At 44.9% G+C, this 14871-nt stretch overlaps 1 protein-coding gene across 2 annotated transcripts in view; it reads left to right on the forward strand.

Annotated features, from left to right (window-relative positions):
* The window catches only part of MGMT (O-6-methylguanine-DNA methyltransferase), a 484940-nt gene extending 470791 nt beyond the window's left edge, over positions 1-14149 (forward strand). For both annotated transcript variants that reach the window (XM_077258429.1, XM_077258430.1), the window contains one exon: positions 13231-14149. In XM_077258429.1, coding sequence (XP_077114544.1) covers positions 13231-13359 — 129 coding nt within the window. In that variant the 3' untranslated portion in view covers positions 13360-14149. The remainder of the gene's footprint in view (positions 1-13230) is intronic.
* Positions 14150-14871: the final 722 nt, after the last annotated feature.

Here is a 14871-nt window from a genome sequence, read left to right on the forward strand (position 1 = left end):
ATATTGTTATAAAAATGAGTCTGGCGTGGGCAGAAGTACCTTTCCCCCTACAAGTTTGACTCAGTTGACAAGTCTCTTCCAGTGGGAAAGTATGAAGTAACCTGTCAATTAAGCTGAGCTGGGTGACAAGAGGTTGAGACTCTTATTACTGTCTCCAACTCCTTTTTAGGGGCTCGTGCACATGGCCGTATTTTTGGTCTAAGTGCAATCTGGCAAAACATCGAATCACACTCAGACCAAGGTGGGTCTGTGGGGTCATGCTCATGTCAGATTTATTCCTCCGACCCAGCCGGTCTGAGGAAAAAATTGTTGCATACCCGAGTCACTGAGTCCGCGGAAACCATCAGATGACATCTGAGTGCACTCCGATTTCCGCAGACCGACAGAATGGAGAAGACTGAGAAATTTTTTTTTCATCTTCTTTTCATCCAAGAAAAGCTGGTCACGCTATGATCAGAGTCTGATAAGACTCTGGTTTGCATAATCCCCCTGATTCTGTCAGATGAGAGAATACAGGCATCTGCACCTGCCCTAAAAGTGTTTTCCTAAAACAAGGCAGATAGAAAGAGACCTGTCACTCAAGCTGAGCTCGAAGAGGAGGGCCGAGGGGCCCCGCTGAGTGGTCTGATCATCCCATGACCAGACCCTTCACCCTGACCTTGGCTCAGTTTTAAACAGTTTTCTCTAAAACCTCAGTAAATAACTCCTATCTTATTACGACAAGAAACCTTTCTGGTTTTCATGCTACTGGTGGCTAGGTGACCGTGAATTCAATGCTTCAACCCTCTGGGCTTGGGTGGACCATGGCAATATGGGTAGACTGGCACTGAGTTTTTCAAGCCAAGAGTAGGGTAGGCACAGGACCACTGTTTCTCTACTACCCAAGAGCCCAAATCCTCCTCAAGTCATTCAAAGAGATAGCTGTCAGGCACAAGGTCATTTAGCAGACAGCGATGTTTCCCGACCCCCATACACATGAGTCCACGATTTGGCTTTCATGTGTCATTAGCGGGAAGAGAGGAGAGAACCACAATTGGATCAGGTGTCAAGATTCCAACTGCCTGATTCTCCTTTCTGCTGACATCAATTGTCGTACGTACGAGAGTTGGTTGTTCCCTTACACAACAGCTGCCCTGCCAGTCCCACCAAAAACACTGGGTGCAGATAAGGCTTCCAATGTGTTTGGAGGCCTTTTAATGTTCCATATGTCACATGTATCCAGAAATCTGAGTGAACCCAGAGAGGTACGAGTGCTGGTCGTATAATGAGGCTGAAGTATGAAGTCAATGATATCCGGTGGAAAAATGAGACGAGGGACACATGGGAGTTCTCCACATCTATTATGTAAGCAGCAGGTCATTATAAATGTATTGACATGCACATTCACCATATATTTTATATACCGCCCATGACTGAAACTTGAAGGATGCGGACACTTTCTTGTGTTTGACATTTTTACAGATGCTACTTGAGTGCTTCTTCTCTCGTCTACTGAGAGCGAGCGGAGGGCCTACGTCTCCCCTCCCCAACATATAACATATTTTGGACCTTACTCATATCGCGCTCATCAATCATTGATGTCAGACTGTTGTATCGTTATCATGAGTGAGAGCAGAAGACCACGTTCCTCTGGAAAGTCAATACTCATGTTCAGTGTCCTCTGTGAGTGCAGGTCCTGTAGGAAAACGGAAGAATGCTGTGCACCGCGAGAAGGAAATATGTCCACAATACTCCAAATATTAACACCGCAAATGGTGAAAGTAAGAGGACAAGAGTTACAAGTACAAACTGGTCAGCGCTTAGGGCAGTCAGGACTCACGTACACCATGTAGTCCACTACAGGTCATGTATTTATACGGGTCAATAAAAGGACCCACACTTTGTCAACCACTAGACTACTGCCTGCTTCTATCTATTATCTATCTATTATCTATCTCTCTATTATCTATCTACTATCTATCTATTATTTCTATCTATTATCGCTCTATCTATCTATCTGTCTGTCTATCTACATCTATCTAGAAAAAAAAATACCAGAACAGCAACAAATAAACCAGAGATGGGTGCCAGGCCTCCCAGACAAATATCCTGTTGTCATGTAAATATCATATAAGAGAAGCAGGCAGCACTCCAAGAAATTAAAGTGAAAAAAGGGACTTTATTATCCCATCTGGTGTGGTGACGTTTCTGCTGTGAACAGACATTCTGAAGCCTCACCAAGCCTTTCACAGCCGAAACGTCGCCACACCAGATGGGATAATAAAGTCCCTTTTTTCACTTTCATTTCTCGGAGTGCTGCCTGCTTCTCTTTAATTATATATATCTATTTATCATCTATCTATTATCTATCATCTATCTATTATCTATCTATTATATATCTATCATCTATCTATCTATTATCTATTATATATCTATCATCTATCTATCTATTATCTATTATATATCTATCATCTATCTATTATCTATCTATTATATATCTATCATCTATCTATTATCTATCTATTATATATCTATCATCTATCTATTATCTATCTATTATCTATCTATTATATATCTATCATCTATCTAGCTATTATCTATTACACTATGTAACACATTTTTATTTATTTTTTGTTTCTTTGTCCAAAGTGTGTTTTCCTAGCCCGTTATGCCTAAAACAAATAGAAAATTGTTGTTGTTCCACAAAAACTTTGCTTCTGTGATCAGGACAAGGAAGACTACTCAGTATTGAATACAAATGGAGAATGTTTGCGAAAACAGACAAATTTCAAAATTTCATAGTCCTGATCACAGAAGCAAAGTTTTTGTTTTAGGCATAACGGGTTAAGAAAACACAGTTTGGACCCAGGAACAAAAAATAAATAAAAATTAGCTATAGTGTAACTTCCATTTTTTTGACACAATACGAAATTTTTCAGGCCTGTGGTTATAAAATCAAAGTTTGTGCTGAATGTAGTCATTTTTCCATAGTCTTTAAACACAAGCAGTTGAAATATTACACTTGAAAGCCAGGAACAAAAATTGTGTTACATAGTGTTATCTATTTATCTATCTATCTATCTATCTATCTATCTATCTATCTACCGTATATACTCGAGTATAAGCCGAGATTTTCAGCCCAAATTTTTGGGCTGAAAGTGCCCCCTCGGCTTATACTCGAGTCACGGTCTGTGGCAGGGTCGGCGGGTGAGGGGGAGAGGGCGCTGAGGCATACTTACCTAGTCCCGGCGATCCTGTCGCTCCCCCTGCCCGTCCCACGGTCTCCGGGTGCAGCAGCCTCTTCCCCTGAGCGGTCACGTGGGACCGCTCATTAGAGAAATGAATAGGCTGCTCCACCTCCCATAGGGGCGGAGCCGCCTATTCATTTCTCTAATGAAGCGGTGCCGGTGACCGCTGACAGAGGAAGAGGCTGCGGCACCGAAGACAGCTGTCCGGGGGAAGGAGCGGGACGCCGGGAGCAGGTAGGTATATCATATTCACCTGTCCGCGTTCCACACGCCGGGCGCTGTCTCCATCTTCCCGGCGTCTCTCTCTCCTCACTGACTGCAGGCAGAGGGCGCGATGACGCATATAGTGTGCGCGCCGCCCTCTGCCTGATCAGTCAGTGCGGAGAGACGCCGGGAAGATGGCGCCGAGGAGCTGCAAGCAAGACAGGTGAGTATGTGTTTTATTATTTTTATTGCAGCAGCAGCAGCACAGCTATGGGGCAATAATGGACGGTGCAGAGCACTATATGGCAGAGCTATGGGGCAATGGTGCAGAGCACTGTATGGCACAGCTATGGGGCAGTAATGGTGCAGAGCACTATATGGCACAGCTATGGGGCAATAATGGTGCAGAGCACTGTATGGCACAGCTATGGGGCAGTAATGGTGCAGAGCACTATATGGCACAGCTATGGGGCAGTAATGGTGCAGAGCACTATATGGCACAGCTATGGGGCAGTAATGGTGCAGAGCACTGTATGGCACAGCTATGGGGCAGTAATGGTGCAGAGCACTATATGGCACAGCTATGGGGCAATGGTGCAGAGCACTGTATGGCACAGCTATGGGGCAGTAATGGTGCAGAGCACTGTATGGCACAGCTATGGGGCAGTAATGGTGCAGAGCACTATATGGCACAGCTATGGGGCAATAATGGTGCAGAGCACTGTATGGCACAGCTATGGGGCAGTAATGGTGCAGAGCACTGTATGGCACAGCTATGGGGCAGTAATGGTGCAGAGCACTAAATGGCACAGCTATGGGGCAGTAATGGTGCAGAGCACTATATGGCACAGCTATGGGGCAGTAATGGTGCAGAGCACTGTATGGCACAGCTATGGGGCAGTAATGGTGCAGAGCACTGTATGGCACAGCTATGGGGCAATAATGGTGCAGAGCACTATATGGCACAGCTATGGGGCAGTAATGGTGCAGAGCACTATATGGCACAGCTATGGGGCAGTAATGGTGCAGAGCACTATATGGCACAGCTATGGGGCAGTAATGGTGCAGAGCACTGTATGGCACAGCTATGGGGCAGTAATGGTGCAGAGCACTGTATGGCACAGCTATGGGGCAATAATGGTGCAGAGCACTATATGGCACAGCTATGGGGCAGTAATGGTGCAGAGCACTGTATGGCACAGCTATGGGGCAATAATGGTGCAGAGCACTATATGGCACAGCTATGGGGCAGTAATGGTGCAGAGCACTATATGGCACAGCTATGGGGCAGTAATGGTGCAGAGCACTATATGGCACAGCTATGGGGCAGTAATGGTGCAGAGCACTGTATGGCACAGCTATGGGGCAGTAATGGTGCAGAGCACTGTATGGCACAGCTATGGGGCAATAATGGTGCAGAGCACTATATGGCACAGCTATGGGGCAGTAATGGTGCAGAGCACTATATGGCACAGCTATGGGGCAGTAATGGTGCAGAGCACTATATGGCACAGCTATGGGGCAGTAATGGTGCAGAGCACTGTATGGCACAGCTATGGGGCAATAATGGTGCAGAGCACTATATGGCACAGCTATGGGGCAGTAATGGTGCAGAGCACTGTATGGCACAGCTATGGGGCAATAATGGTGCAGAGCACTATATGGCACAGCTATGGGGCAGTAATGGTGCAGAGCACTATATGGCACAGCTATGGGGCAGTAATGGTGCAGAGCACTGTATGGCACAGCTATGGGGCAATAATGGTGCAGAGCACTATATGGCACAGCTATGGGGCAGTAATGGTGCAGAGCACTGTATGGCACAGCTATGGGGCAATAATGGTGCAGAGCACTATATGGCACAGCTATGGGGCAATAATGGTGCAGAGCACTATATGGCACAGCTATGGGGCCATAATGAACAGTATGGAGCATCTATTTTTATTTTTGAAATTCACCGGTAGCTGTTGCATTTTCCACCCTAGGCTTATACTCGAGTCAATAAGTTTTCCCAGTTTTTTGTGGCAAAATTAGGGGGGTCGGCTTATACTCGGGTCGGCTTATACTCGAGTATATACGGTATCTATCTATCTATCTATCTATCTATCATCTATCTGTTATCTATCTATTATCTATGTATCATCTATCTATCTATCTATTATCTATCCATCTATCTATCTATCTATTATGTATCTATTATCTATCTATCATCTTTTTATCTATATCTCATCTGTCTGTCTCTTTTTCAGCCACTTTCTCTAAATGAAGACAGGTGACGCATTCTGGTGAGGTGTACTTACTTATATTGGGGGAATGTTAACCTTTACAGTGCATTTCCCAGTTGTGCTTATTGTACAAGCCCAAGAGATCTGCAGGATAAGACTGAGATTTAGTTTTCATGTCTGTGGATATATCAGTGCAGGCATTCAGCGCAGGTTTGGCAAATGAACCAAAAAAACTTCTGACGTGTAAAAAAAATCTATATATATTTTGAGCTAGCCCTGGGTTTCTAGAGATCAAATGTCCTTTTTTTTTTTTTGGGGGGGGGGAGAATTTTTCATGGGTATATAGAAGTACGTGTCTGCCTTGCCCGCTGTAAAAATAACAAAATGAGCAATGAGATTTACTCCCTCCCCGCTTCCCCAGCACTGCCTCCCTGCCGCTGCCCCAGCGCTGCCTCCCTACTGTTGCCCCAGCACTGCCTCCCTACTGTTGCCCCAGCACTGCCTCCCTACCCCAGCACTGCCTCTCTGCCGCTTCCCCAGCGCTGCCTCCCTGCCGCTTCCCAAGCGCTGCCTCCCTACCGCTTCCCCAGCGCTGCCTCCCTACCGCTGCCCCAGCACTGCCTCCCTGTCCCAGCACTGCCTCGCTGCCCCAGCGCTGCCTCTCAGCCGCTTTCCCAGTGCTGCCTTCCTGCTCCAGCGCTGCCTCTCTGCTGCTGCCTCCCTACCTCAGCGCTGCCTCCCTGCCGCTGCTCCAGCACTGCCTCCTTGCCACTGCCTCAGCTTTGCCTCCCTGCCCCAGCAGTGCCTCCCTGCCGCTGCACCAGCGCAGCTTCCCTGCCGGTGCCCCAGCACTGCCTCGCTGCCTCCCTGCCACTGCCCCAGTGTTGCCTCCCAGCCGCTGCCCCAGTGTTGCCTCCCTGCCACTGTCCATGGTCTTTGGTGACATAACTGCATTGGTGATATCTCTACTAAAACATGTGACTACTGCAGCCAATCACTGTGCTCCTTGAGTAGAAAATGCATTTATGTTGCGCAGTTGCAGACTTTTGTGCGACTTTGTGCACTTTATAGTCGCAAAAAAAGCTTAAAAAAAACCTTGAAAAAAAGCATCTTTGATTTTGTTCAATTTGGCACAAAAACAGTAACAAATGCCACAAGACAAAAAAAAGAAGAGCCACTTAAAAAAACAACAACCTGCAAATGATGAATCGGGGGCCATGGTGCTAATGAAACGCAATGGACGCTTAAAAAACATGGTTTCTTTCTACAGAAACAGCGCCACTCGTGTCCATGGGTTGTGTCTGGTATTACAGCATGCAAGTGAATGGCATTCTGCCCATCGAAAAGAGTTCTGCTATTTTTGGAAGACAGTCATGTTTTTATGTTTTTTGGGGGTTTTTTTCTTATATTTTTGACAAAAAAAAATACAAACGTATTCTATCGCCTGTGGTCTCCTATTTCCCTGTGTGTACGGCTGTGGGATATGTCAGCGAGAATGAAGGACAGGTAATAAAAGCCGTGCTATAATAAACTGTTCCACTCCTGTTATTATGGTCATTTCTGCAATGTATCACATTCCTCATAACTCACCATTTATTACGCTTCTTTTACTAGTGGTTTTTTATGGTTTTTTTAGGCTTGTGATGTAGCATCTCCAGCTCTACCCCTATCCTATAGTGCTTATCCTTCGCTACAGAAATGATCGATTTATTATGTGCCTTTTGGATGGATCTTTGGAACCTATTTGATTTTTATTATATACTTTTTTTTTATATATTTTTGTCTTTTTGCCATTTTGTTTCTCCCACCTAAATGTCTGTGTCACGTTATAGAGAAATCTCCCGCAAGCGCTCACCTATTTTCTCAGTAATAATGAACAGGTGGCCATAATTTGCAGGTTTTACAAGGGAATCATAGGTGCGGCACTAAATTCTTTGTTATATTCCATAGGAGGTCCGGGCACCAGATGGTGTCATTTAGGGGAAAGGGAGGACAAAACGGTGATTTAGGTAGAAATCGTTGGCCCGAAGCATGAATGGAGGCAGCAGTTGTACAGTTCATATTTTCTCTCCTCCTTCTTATGCTTCCAGCAAAAAAAAAATCAAAAGATGTTATGTTTTATTATTTGTGGATTATTTTTTTTATTTTACTTTTACTTTGGACCTTTTTTTAAAAAAAAAATTTTACTTTATTTTCTTTTTCACTTTTTTTGCTCCTCCGTTCCCTTCTTTCTGCCAGTGAATGAAAACAGTATTGTTTAAATTCACATGCCAATACCTAAAGTTTTGCAAAAACGCGGGCAGTCGTGTCTTAAAGGGGTTGTCACAAACGGGACTACGTCAAGACAGGTTATTGTTAGAGATGAGCAAAAACATTCACGCTACCCTGGTCCAGCGTCTGAACCAGGGCAGTGTGAACTTCCTGGGCTGGCTCTCATATGCCGACATCCTGGCTCCTCCTGCGATTACTAGGCCCTCGTGATGTCATGACGTGCGTCACGCTGTGATGTCATCATGGCCTAGTAATCACAATTGGAGCCTGCAATGCCGGCTCATGAAGTTTGCACTGCCCTGGTCTGGATGGGCCAAAGTAGCAATGTTGATGTCGAACCCGAGTAGTGTGAATGTTTTTTGCTCAAGTCTACTTTTAACCTATCTTTTCTTAGTCACATCTATGACAACCCCTTTAAGACATGGAGGCCATTGAAGGCTTAAAACAATTACACAATTACACAATTTGGGAACATTATATAATTAGGAAATTACTATTATTTATCCGCTTTCTCCCTCATCGATTGAGTGCCATTAGGAATCACATGCTGTATATCATTCATAGGCCCCGCCCCTATCCCTGCCCCCGCTTATCCTGGTACCGCCCTCATTCTGCTACAGAACGTCCACTTTTTGCACGGAGTGTACAGAAATCCCACAACTTTTTGGCCCAGGTGTCCGAGAATATCCAGATTTGGCAACTATGCAGTCAGCCAATGGTCACAGCCATCATGTTCTGTACATGCATCAGCAGCACTGAGACCAGTGATTGATAGCAGCGGTAATCACGGCAGGACCAGCGGAGGATTCAACTGATCAGTAATGGTGATTTCTTTTAGTATGTTCCTGGCTCATAACAGAGTTTTGTACAATATATTTAACTTATCTACCTGTTCCCAAAAGCTGAAAAAACGTCACCCTCTGTTCATATGTAGGAGATTCTCATAGTCACATGCTGTACATAACTCTTAGGCCCCGCCCCAAGTCCTGCCCCCGCTTATATCAGTAACGCTCCAATTCTGCTACAGAACGTCCACTTTTTGGGCGGAGTGTACAGAAATCCCACTAGCCTCAGCCATCACATTCTATACATGCATCAGCAGCACTGAGCTAGTGATTGATAGCAGCGGTGATTACTGCAGGATCAGTGGAGGCTCCAGAGTATTCAACCGGTAAGTAATAATTATTATTTTAGAACGTTCCTGACTGACAGCCGGGTCTTATACGATATCTTTTACTTTTCCACCTGTTTACATGTTGGAGGGTCTCATAATCACCTGCTGATGTCAGGACATGCTGGGAGTTGTAGTTGCCCACATCTGGGAGGTGCACATTGTTGGAATAGTAAAAGTGGATTATTGGCGGCAGCAAAAAGTCCGGATATAATCAATGTAAAAAAATGCAAAAATCAGTCCGAAAAGATCCACAAAATGGGAAAAAAGCCGTCAGCAGCACATCACATAGGGGAGGACGTCCGCGCCGCTCGCAGATACTCCATTGTTTTCTTTTTTTAGCAGACATCATTTGCTATCATCAGTACGATGCATTATGATGTCCTGTGTGATTCGCGGCTGATTCCCTGCGGGACGCGGCTGCCACCATTGCTAGATTTGATTTATGATGTTAGCATCTTGTTCGGAGGAAGCGTTTGGGGACGCACAATCCGTTCTTAATCAAGGGGTTAATTAAGTTGTGTGATGCCAGTGTTCATAGAGAGCCCCATATACAGTGCGGCGTGGCGTTACTGCACGGCATTATGGAGCACATGTATCGCGGTCGCTGTCACTGACGTGCGCCATGATGAGGTATCACACCCCCTCATTACACCGACCAGTTCTATAGGGGCCCGTGCATTAATAACGACGACACATCTGTAACATTGGGTTGTAGGAGAGCGGGAAAACTTGGCTTTTTTTTTTTTTTTACTCCAGAAACAGCACCACTGTTTTTCACAGGTCGTGTGTGGTATTGCAGGCCAGACCTAGTCACTTAAAGGGGCGTTCCAGTCTCCGAAAATGGCAACACCTGTTGCCATTAGATCTCTGTGGGTCCCAGAATTGGGAACTTATGGAAGACGGCGGCCCGGAGAGGCTGAATGGAGAGACTTGTGGCGCCTGAGCCGTGCAACTTTATTCATTTCCTGAGCGATGCGCCCACTTTTAGGCAAGGATTACATGAACACTGGCCCGATTGGCGCAGCTATGTAATGTGCAACCAGCCGACCCACTCAATCCACCCGGCGACAGTAGAACAGAGGACGTAGATCAATGTGAGGCCCAAAGGTGGTGACCCCACTTATTACCGTACCTATCCAGGTGGTGATTGTTGTAGAGCGGAATACCCCTTTAAATGGAGCTGAGCTGCAGTACCAGATACAGCCAGTACACGAGCGTGGCGCTGTTTCCGGAAGCTAACTCCCATTTTATTCTTCTCCCATAAAATCTTTAGGGGCACAGATTAATTTTGCTTTAAGGACAAAGTAAGCCTTCACCAATAATAAAACTGGGGGTCCCATGTTTCCCTCGTGGATGGAGCAGTAGTGTGCTACTGTGTATGGCTGTGGTGGTCACACGTGCATAGAAGAGAATAGACTGATGCGGACCCCCTCCAATTATTATTTGTGGCTTAGACCCCCAACTGCAAAGTTTACTGATAAAGTAAAGAAACTTGTTTTTTCAGGATGCGGGCTGCCCACCCCTCCTGGCATCAAACGGGCACAAACCTCAGACTCCAGGAGGAAGGAGTTAAAGGGAAGCACTCCTCCGGTTCCCACGTACCAACACCACCCACCCCACTACCACCCTCCGTGCCCAAATGACGCACCCAACATGTGCAGCATATAAAAATGCAAATAACCGTCATTACGCGTCGCCATCTTGTGCGGCCCAGCGATGCCCCTTTGTCACAGACAGTTGGTATTTTGTGGGAAAATGGAGACGTACGGTTTTATGTTTGTTCCATTTATTAATTAATTGATCCGCCGACGACAAAGGTTCCCAGGAATGAGCAGAGCGGCGGCCGCCTCGCCTGCGCTGTGACAGGAGATAATTCTCAGGGAATTAAAAAAAAACAATAACTTTCAATAGAATTCTATATTGTGTCGTTCCTCTGTAAATCTTCCTGGAAATATGAAAATACATTAAAATCTGATGATTACTATTTTGCAGCCTGACTCTGCGTATAATGGTGGAAGGATTCGCCTCATTGAAAACAGGACTGACGACAAACCATTGCTAATGGATTCATTTCCAGGAAGAGTTAACAGACACAACCAAGAAAACATGCGATTATTTACCAGTACAGTCGTCACTGGTAATCTTAGAAGAAATTGACTACTGCAGTAGGCTTCCCGTTGGCTAGACCCTGGTCTTTTTTTGTTGTTTTTTTATTTTTAACTTTTTCCAGGAGTAACACCAGAGTGATGGGAACATGGAAAAACTCGCTGAAAACTAAAATGATTATTTACTAATACAGAAATTACAGAATAGCTGACGGGTAATCGTACAAGAACTGAACGAATGTGATCGGCTTCAAGATGACAAGGGGAATAATAGGAGGAACAGTAGAACACAGAAATCAGTCCAATTATTTACCAGGACTGTTGTTGCAATATAAATGACAGGCCTACCGAGACATTTACTGTTATAGTCCTCTTTCCAGTTGACAAGAGGAAAAAGAGTTGTTAATTCACATTCCTTTCCAGAAGGAATAACTGAGGAATTGCAGGCCGTAAAGTTCTAAGTAACAGAATGCAATTATTTACTAAAGTGATTTCCTAAAACACATTTTATAAAATCAGTTGTATTCATTTGCTCAGAACTTTGTCTGGTGCCATTCCTCTGTTGTTCCTCCTGGAAAGGAATGAATTAATAACTGTGTGTTGACGTTCGTCTTTTATTATAACAAGGCTGACCGGTAATATTATGAGAAATTAACTAGTTGAGTCGGATTCCAATTATCTGGCAACCAATCGTCTGGAATACCTCCATTAAAACCTAAGATAAAAAGTTCCAGTACTGGCCTCCAGGGGATGGATCATTGAGTTCTATGGTTTTACTCAATGTTTTTGCAATTAGTAGCAAATGTCCATAAATCGCAATAGCTTGGAGACCACAGGGATTAATCTAGAGGTCAGATGGGGCTTCTGTTACCCAGTCTATTGCAGACTTCCTTTTTCCAGGAGGAATAACAGAGGATCAAAGTTTTCATAAAATTAATCCCGTAACAGGTTATTTTCCAAACAGTTTACTGTTGCAGTGCTCTTTTCAGATTGCAAGGGGAGCAAAAATCAGTCAGTTGTTAAATTCTCCCTTTCCAGGAGGCATTAACGAGGAACGGCATAATGCAAGCGTTGGAGCATATTTATCACACGTATTAGGAGAGCGCCCATAGGAATTAATCTAGAGGTCAGATGGGGCTTTTATTAATCAGTCCATTGCGGAAGACTTCCAGTTAATGGTAGAATAACCTTTTTCCAGGAGTAATAACCGAGGGCCGCCATATTGAAAGGTTCTCAGAAAACGAATACTAGTTCAGATGTGACTTACAAGAATGAAGGCTTCCAATTGACAAGCTGAATTTATTCCTTTCCTGGAGGACAAATAGGAGGAACGGCACAGTGCAAATTACTAGCAAAAAAAAAAAAAGAATCTAATTATTTACTAGTATCTAAGAATAGCTAAAAGGTAATCGTCCCCCCAAAAATGACTGTTTAACCAGTTTACAAGGGGAACAAAAACATCCAGTTGTTAATTTCTTCTTTTCCAGGAGGAATAACAGAGGGACGACACAATGGATTAGTGATGAAGGAATGCGCTGGGATAAGGTGTTATCTGAGCATGCTTGGGTCCTAATCGAGTGCTCAAATAATATGTCCGAGTCCCCGCGGGTGCATGTCTCGTGGCTGTTTGACAGTATTCAACACTAGTGATGAGCGAACGGGCTCAGATAAGGTGTTATCTGAGCATGCTCGGGTGCTAACGAGGGTCTTCGAATAATATGTTCGACAGCAGGGATTTCCTAACAGCTGCAAGTCATGCAGCTGCGGGGACTCGGACATATTTTTCCAGCACGACGAAGATCCTTGGTTAGGAGCATGCTCAGATAACACCTTATCCCAGCATGTCCGCTCATCACTATAAAGGAGGCTGATGCCAGGAGTCAGATTGCGGGGTTACCCCATGATTACGGCTTTCCGGGAACTCCTCGTCTCCATCCATCTGCGTCATCCCCGCCGCCGCCGCGTCCCTTTAATAAACCGCTTTCTACTAATCGCTCCGTGTATATCTCTATTTTCTCTTCCAGGTGCCACTTATCATCCCGTGCCACCGGGTGATCTGCAGCGACGGGAAAATTGGCAACTACAGCGGCGGCAAAGGAAACAATGTGAAGCTCTGGCTCTTGGCACACGAGAAGCATGTGAAGGAAATGTGAACGTGCGCGTAGTGCCTTCACCTAGAAGCTGTACGGCAGCCAAAGCACATAACCCCGGCGCGGCGCTCCGCAGGCTCTCACCACGCGGCAGCAGAATTCAGGAAAATTGTAAATATTTGAGTGGCATATAAATATAATACAACATCCGACGTGCGCGGCGCGGTGGCACTACTGTATTAAAAAGGCTGGATGTGTCCTGGGGGACGCCGCTTGTGTGCTCGGCCTTGTTTTACCATTTTCCAGCAGAATGAGGACAGCCGCCCCGGCCTGTCGGGCTTGTGTTCGGTTTTCATCTCCTCTTCTGTTTTGTTCTATTTTTAATGCCCATTAAAGCAAAGAAAAAGAGAGGGGAGTGGCGTGGCAAATCCGAGGTTCAACTGCCCCGGCGAGGAAGCATCTGGCTTATGGAGGGGACGGCAGGCTGCGTCCTAGCCTTACGTGCCACTCACAACAAAATCCACAGACACATCCGCCTCCCTATTCCTGCCCAGCCTTGTATTCATCCTGACCCTGTGCCAACAGCGGTGCCCGCCGTTCCCACCTAATCCTTTCATGTACGTCGCTGCCACACATTATAATAAAAGAACATTTTGCTTCTGCTTTTCTTTTAGGAAATGTCCATTGTGCTTTTGTTTATGTCCTTTTTTTTATCGTTTAGATCCTTGAGTAGATGTTGAAAGGATCTTGATGAGGATTTTTCTGCCGACTTCCTTCATTTTTCTGTGTTTTCTTGCCAGGAAAAATAGATTTGTACCCAGTAACGGTTAATAATAAAAAGTTGTATAAATACGCATCTGTCTGGCTCGGATGATGCCTTGTGGTTTTTTTTTTAGTTTGTTTTTTTTTAGGATGTTTATTATATTGATGGGCAGCTATTTCTTATAAGGAGATGCGCTCCGTTTAGGAGATATATACCTGAGCTGACTGACCACACGCCGGGGTTATGTTCACACGCGGAAGATTAGGCACAGAGATGAAAGTCTGGTCCGTGCATCTGAGTTAAATATGTGCAAGGATAGCCCCATTTATCTGCTGTGTGTGAACATAAACTTTAGGACAGATGCCATCGTCAGTTAGGCAAGAAAAATGGATCCGTTAAAAACGGGTGTTTTTGGTGGCCTTGTGGGTTATGTTCACACACGGAGGATTAGGTGCACAGATGAAAGTCTGATCCATGCATCTGAAGTAAATATGTGCATGGATTCTTTACAAGTCCCATTTAGAATAAGACAATTTTGCTGTGTGTGAATATAAACTTTAGGACAGATGCCATCGTCAGTTATGCAAAAAAAAACGGGTCTGTTAAAAACGGATGATTTTGGAGGCCTTGTGGGTTATGTTCAAGGTGCAGAGATGAAAGTCTGATCCGTGCATCTGAATGAAATATGTGCAAGAATATTTTTTTACAAGCCCCATTTAGATGCAGACAAATCTGCCATGTATGAACATAAACTTAAGGACAGATGCCATCGTCAGTTATGCAAGAAAAAAACGGATGCTTTTGGTTTCCTT

This window comes from Ranitomeya variabilis, chromosome 4 (genome assembly GCF_051348905.1).
Source record: "Ranitomeya variabilis isolate aRanVar5 chromosome 4, aRanVar5.hap1, whole genome shotgun sequence".
NCBI lineage: Eukaryota > Metazoa > Chordata > Amphibia > Anura > Dendrobatidae > Ranitomeya > Ranitomeya variabilis.